The sequence below is a fragment of the Tupaia chinensis genome, unplaced genomic scaffold, assembly GCF_000334495.1.
Source record: "Tupaia chinensis unplaced genomic scaffold, TupChi_1.0 Scaffold000231_1, whole genome shotgun sequence".
NCBI lineage: Eukaryota > Metazoa > Chordata > Mammalia > Scandentia > Tupaiidae > Tupaia > Tupaia belangeri.
The window spans coordinates 1,601,985-1,607,984 of record NW_006159706.1 but is presented as its reverse complement, the minus strand read 5'-3'; the positions used below and the strand labels follow the sequence as shown (position 1 = coordinate 1,607,984).

Below are 6,000 nucleotides of genomic sequence, written 5' to 3'. Positions count from 1 at the left end.
TTTACAATTTCCTCTCTCACCTTCTAATCCTTGGGGATTATGCCTCTTTGGAGTCCTTTTCTGCCATCTCAGGAGAGAGGTACAAACCTAAATCTGGGTTTTAAACCCCCTGGTCCAGGGCCAGCAAGTGGCATGATTAAGGTGGCAGCTGGACTGTGCAGTTTGGAGTCCCAGACCTAGCAACTTGAGGATCAAAGCAAGCACATGTGTGTATGCACCCAAATGGAGGAAAGAGAATTGCCATCCTCCTTTGGCGGAGGGGTGTATTTCTCTTTCCCTCTCTCTCCAGCAAGAACTCGTGCCCTTATATCAAATTAAAGACATTAAGTACCTGGTCCATGACCAGGGAAAACGTTCACTTTCCACTTTGCCAGATTCTAAATGGTTCGTTTTATGTGACTTGTAGGAGTGTGGATGACTAGCCCTATTTCCTAAAGATTTATGACATCTCAGGGACCACCATCCCTCCTGTTACTGCTGTGGCCATTAGGATAATCCTATGGGCCATAGAATAAAGATCCCTCATCCACCCAGCTGGATGTTTAGATTGATGATTCTCGGGAGTTAAGGGGAAAATACACCTTCAGACCAGGTGCAGCCCCTTAGTTCCCTCTGAAAAGCCCTGGCTTGCCTTAGGACAGCTCAGAGCAAGAAACTCAATTTGAAACTGCTAGTGCTTCCCAGCTGCCTTTCAGCCCAACCTTTTCCCAAGTGTTAAATGGCCTCTTATTTAACTCCTATACAGTATGTTGGAGTGGCATGTTTCATTTTTTTGGTTTTAAATCACATCCAGACAACTGTAAAGAATCAGATTTCTAAGGAATCAAACATTAGCCAGAGTTTTTCAGCAAAGTCCCTTTTATTTATCTAGAAATTACTCATTAATTAAATCACCAGGAATCTTCAGCACAAGATTTAACATCTTAAAGACCATCAAGACCTGGGCTCTGGGGCTTGCTCTGCCTCTCCCAGTCCTTAATGAGGTTTAGAGGGAGAGACGTCATTAACAGAGAATTTCTCAAGGGAGTGCTATACAAGAAATTTAAATACAGACACACAGAAATAAAAGCTGCTCAATTCTTGTCCAGAGCAGGAAAGAGCCAGTACTTCAGAAAACTAATAAGAATTTGACATTGCACTGTAAGACCTCCCTTAACAATTTAGATTTATCAACAATATTGGTCCAAACTAATTTCCTTCTAATTTTTTTTTCGATTTGTTTTTGTATGTCATTTTAATAAATAATTTCACTCCCTGTGCAGATAAGAATCAACCCAGTGCAAAGAATAATCCCTCATCTTTCTTTGGAAAGAGGAAACAGATTTCTCCATTCCTTTTCTACCCAAGAGATGAACACACATCCCCTCAAAGTTCAAACGTTACTTCTGGCCTTGGAATGTACATAGAGGCAGCTTTTGATGGACTGAGTCAATCATTTTAGGAAGGTCAGCTGGAACCACTATGCAGGCAGCCTTCTTTGGAAACTTCTTAAAAATCACCTCTTGATAATTGCCCACGACAGTGTACAGGGACTCAAAGGTCCAAAGTATTCCTGCTTTTCTATCTCATGCGTTAGTTTCAGAGGAAGCATTAGAATGGTCAGGAGCAAGAGTGGCAGCAGTGGCCCCACGAGGTAGGACCTCAATAACCCGAGGCTTGTCAATGATCCGGGCTGTCCGGTTTCCCTTTTCCACAATGCCCACGATCCACGCTTGGTGACCTTCTCCATACTTGGAAGATTTGATTTCAGAACAAAAGCGAGCTGCTTGTTCTCTTGGCAGACAAATCAGTAGCCCCCCTGAGGTTTCAGCTGAGGTTCCTTGAAGAAGTCCAAACCTTCCACTAGCCTTGCTGATGGCAGCCATCTTGGCAATGATGGGCAGATTATGAATAACAAAGGACACCTCATTTCTTTGTTGTTTTGCCAGGTTCTGAGAGTGTCCTAGGATGCCAAAGCCTGTTATATCAGTGGCTGCATGGGCATTAAATGTGTGCATCAATCCAGCGGCAGTTCTATTTAGGGTAGCCATATTGAACATGGCTTCCTGATAGGCCAATTCAACTTCTTCTCTGGAGACCACCATCTTTACCTTATTCCATCTTTCAGGATTATCCAACCATTGGTGGGCATTGACAGCGACTTGGGTTCCTAAAGGTTTGGTTAACACAAGGACGTCCCCAACAACTGCACTGTCAGGCATTATGAATTCATTTGGCTGACATACCACAGTGGCAACTCCACCAATGATGATCCAAGGGTTGACCACTGTCTGTCCACCAGTCACTGCAGTCCCTCCTTCTTCAGCAGCATCCCGAAAGCCTTTGATCATGAGTGGTGTTACCTTTTCTCGTTCTTCCTCGCTCATACTCTGGCTGACACTGAGCAACATTAACATATTGTCACATTCAGTAATGCCCATGGCATGGAGGTCACTAAGCACGTTGGCACAAGCTATGCGCCCCATCATGTAGGGATCTTCCACCAAGGGGTAGAAGAAGTCCGTGGTTTGCACCAGTGACAGGCCCCCGTGCCTCAGGGGGATGACACAGGAGTCCATTCCAATGCCCAGGGCTGGAAAGGTTGGGCTGGGGCCCGCCCCAGTTGGGAGGCCGGCTTCTTGTGCCGCCTCTTCCTGGCCTCCCACTAGGCCCCGGCCCAGCGGGGGCCGCCCCTCAGGCCGTGTCAGTCCCGCCAGGAGTTTGAGCAGCGTCTCCTGGGGGACTTTGCAGCCTCAGCCCTTCATACCAGAGAAGCCCGTCAGCCACCAGCTGTGTTTGAGGCCCAAAGCCTGGGGCTTGAAGAGCAGGTAGTTAGGGAAGCCTTGGCCCTGAGACCAGCCTGCCCGGCCTGAGGACATTTCCGAGGACATTTCTGCCGCCGCCGCCATCGCCGCCACCGCCTCTCCGCTAGCTCCGGTCGCCACAGCTTCCGCCATCGCGCCTGCCCGACAGGGAAGGGGGAGGAGACAAAAGGAGAGGATCTTTTAATTTACTACTCAAGTTAAAGTGAGGTAAAGTCAAAATATTACCCGCGGAGAAGCCCGTGTACAACTCACGCCGCGAGACCCGCGCAGCACGCCGTTCCCGGCCTTCCTGAGGGAGGAGCCGGCGGCTTCCTATATTTATACGCCCCCGATTGACAGCCGCACCATCCAATGACGACTCTGCTACCGGGAGGCGGGCTTGCTTCACGCTCCAAGGTGTTACAAATTAACCTCCGGATTGCAAAACTGTTCCGAGTGCGACTGCAAAGCGTCACGTGTTTTAGTTCATTACCTTTGTAGTTTTGTTTATTTTATTTATTCATTTGCTCTTGCAGAGCCAGGTCGTTAGACTTAGCTCCCGTTCTAATTTCAATGTTCTCTTGGAAGTGCTGGCGGAACTTTGCTCCCCTGGAGTCGCTTTTCCAAGTCGGGAATTCTCCCCGAAGAGGGAAGGTCGGGCACGCGGCACGCCTCCTGACGGTCAGAACGGTGCAAGGGCTCCTTGGCAGCGTACGTGAACAATCCAGGGAAGGAAAATAACCCAAGGGGAAAAATCAGAAAGAGTGAGAAATTAGAACGTAAATTACTACAGTAAGTAAGCAAACTGCAATCTCAATATAATGAAATGCTGGGCCAGCCACGGCATGATGGTTAAGGGAACCAGATCCAATATGGCCTCCTGACTAGTTCAGATCCCACCCCCAGGCTTGGAAAACTCAGGGCACCTGTGCGTGGGTGTGCTAAACCAGATGGGATACAAAAATGGAGTAAAAAAAGGGACTGCTGTGTGACCCATCTTGCCCTCCCCCCCCACATCTGGGTTCCTTTCTCCTTCTCCCTCTCTTTCTCTAGTCTCTCTGGAGAGTGCAGGTGCCCTCCGACCTTAAAAAAAAAAAAAAAAAGAAAGAAATACTAACATGGACTTTAAAGAAATTAAAAGTCCAAAATGTCTGCATGGGTTCTGATGCCATTTATGCACGAGATGCTTGGGTAGGTCACTTTCACCCCCAGCCTCAGTTGATTCTTTTGTGTAGCAGAGTAATTTGCCTATTCTATTCTAAAAATTTTATGTCTAAATATATATGAGAATCTGTGACATATATACACAAAGAACAGTTTGCCAATGTCTGTTAAAATTGTAACAGCACTTAATGCTTTTGATCCAGCAGGTCCAGTTCTAGAAGTTTATCCCACAGATGTACTCACCACTGTGAGAAAGGATACCTTATTTATTGCTATGTTGTCTGTAATATCAATATACTGGACACAATGTTAATGTTTATCAGATTTTATTGAAATTTAAATGTATCAAATGTTAATTATGATTAAAATAAATTATGCTACTATTATAGTGGACTACTATGTAACTAAAAAAAGAATGAGAAAACATTTATGTAAGTAATATATTGTTAATAATTACAGTTCTGGGGAACCAGCCGTTAGTGTAATGGCTATGTCGCTGGACTCCCATGTAGTCGACTGTGGTTCGTGCCCCAGACCCGGTGGCTTAAAACTCACGCCAGGCGCATGTGTGTGCGTACCCAAGATCCCGAGAGGAGAATGGCGGAGAAGGGATTGCGGCATGACCATCCCCCTGGGGGGTGATTTCTTGCTTTCTGTCTCTATGTCTCTCTCTGTCTGTCTGGCAAGTGCACGCACCCTATAGCGAAAACCTCTCCAAAAAAAAAAATAATAATAATAATTACAGTTCTGATAGGCACAGTTTTTTTAAAGAATTATTTTATTGAACTTAATTAATTAATTTATTTTAATTTGACCAGAGAAGGACAGAGTGAAAGAGAGAGAAAAAGAGAGAGACGGGGAAAATGTGAAAACAAGTCACCAGGTCTGGGACTCAAACTGCGGTCGTCCATGTGGGAGTCCACCATGCCACCTACTGGCCCCTTAATAGGTAGTTTATTTTTTTTTAAAGAATTATTTTATTGGGGCCAGCAGTTGGCTTAATGGCTATATTGTTGGACTCCCATGTAGTTGACCACAGTTCGAGTCCCAGACCTGGTGGCTTGAACTCACGCGAGACGCACATGCATGTGTGCCCAAGATCCCGGGAGGAGAAGGGATTACGGTGTGGCCATCCCCCCTGGGGAGTGATTTCTGGCTTTCTGTCTCCCTGTCTGTCTCTGTCTTTCTGGCGAGCACACATGCCCTATAGCAAAAACCTCTTCCAAAAAATTATTTTATTTATTTATTTTTAATTTGGCCAGAGAGGAACAGAGTGAGCAAGAGAGAGAGAGGAAAAGGGAGAGAGAGAGAAAGGCAGAAAGTAAGCCACCAGGACCGAGACTCAAACCACAGTTGGTCATGTGGGAATCCAGCACCCTTAACTACCTACCATACCACCTGCCAGCCCCAACAGGCACAGTTTTAAAGTCTTTGCATAAATGAACTATTTTAACTTTTATAAAAACTGTATGAGTTAGGGTTCTTCCCCTCATTTTACAGGATCAGGAATAGGAGGCACAGAGAGATTAAATGACCTGTTCCAGGTCACAGCCAGCTTAGAGTGGAGCTGGGATGTAAATGGCACTCTGCTTCTGAGACCAGTAGAGTATCCTGAATGCGATATTTGTAAACAGAAACAAGTAAGCTTCGGAACAGTGGGTAGAGAGTGCTAGTATTTCTGGAAAAAGGAGGAACCATATACAATAGCATATTTCTGGAAGCGTAACCACCAGAAACTGGTAATATTGGGAAATGAGGTGGTTGGGGATAGGATCTTCTTTCATTGTATTATCATTTTGTTTTTATACCATTTGGAACTTAAACATATTTTTGAAATATTTGAATGTATTCATTCTTAAAAATTAAGTGACTGCTGGGGCCAACAGGTGGTGTGGTGGTTGAACTGCTGGACTCCCACATGGTTGACCAGGCAGCTTGAGGCTCCCACCAGACACATGCACATGTGAGCTCAGAATCCCAGGAGGGAAATGGAGGAGAGGGGATTGTGGTGTGTCCAGGCCCCAAGGCGGGGGGGTGATTTCTCGTTTTCCCT

The 6,000-nt window shown here is 45.8% G+C and overlaps 2 protein-coding genes across 3 annotated transcripts in view; one reads left to right on the top strand and one right to left on the bottom strand.

Moving 5' to 3' along the window:
• Positions 1-1,110: 1,110 nt before the first annotated feature.
• On the bottom strand, positions 1,111-3,356 carry SEPHS2 (selenophosphate synthetase 2). 2 transcript variants are annotated; one of them, XM_027771723.1, is made up of 2 exons: positions 3,277-3,356; positions 1,111-2,941 (listed from the first exon to the last, which is right to left on the bottom strand). In XM_027771723.1, the coding sequence occupies exon 2, from the start codon at positions 2,934-2,936 to the stop codon at positions 1,566-1,568; it is 1,371 nt and encodes a 456-aa protein (XP_027627524.1). In that variant the 5' UTR covers positions 2,937-2,941; positions 3,277-3,356; the 3' UTR covers positions 1,111-1,565. The 2 variants fall into 2 exon arrangements, with proteins under 2 accessions (XP_027627524.1, XP_014443188.1); XM_014587702.2 differs by lacking the exon at positions 3,277-3,356 and adding an exon at positions 3,057-3,155.
• A 150-nt stretch (positions 3,357-3,506) lies between these two features.
• Positions 3,507-6,000, top strand: part of ITGAL (integrin subunit alpha L) — a 79,173-nt gene continuing 76,679 nt past the window's right edge. Inside the window, exon 1 of the mRNA XM_006148161.3 lies at positions 3,507-3,575. The gene's annotated coding sequence lies outside the window, so the exon portion shown is untranslated. The remainder of the gene's footprint in view (positions 3,576-6,000) is intronic.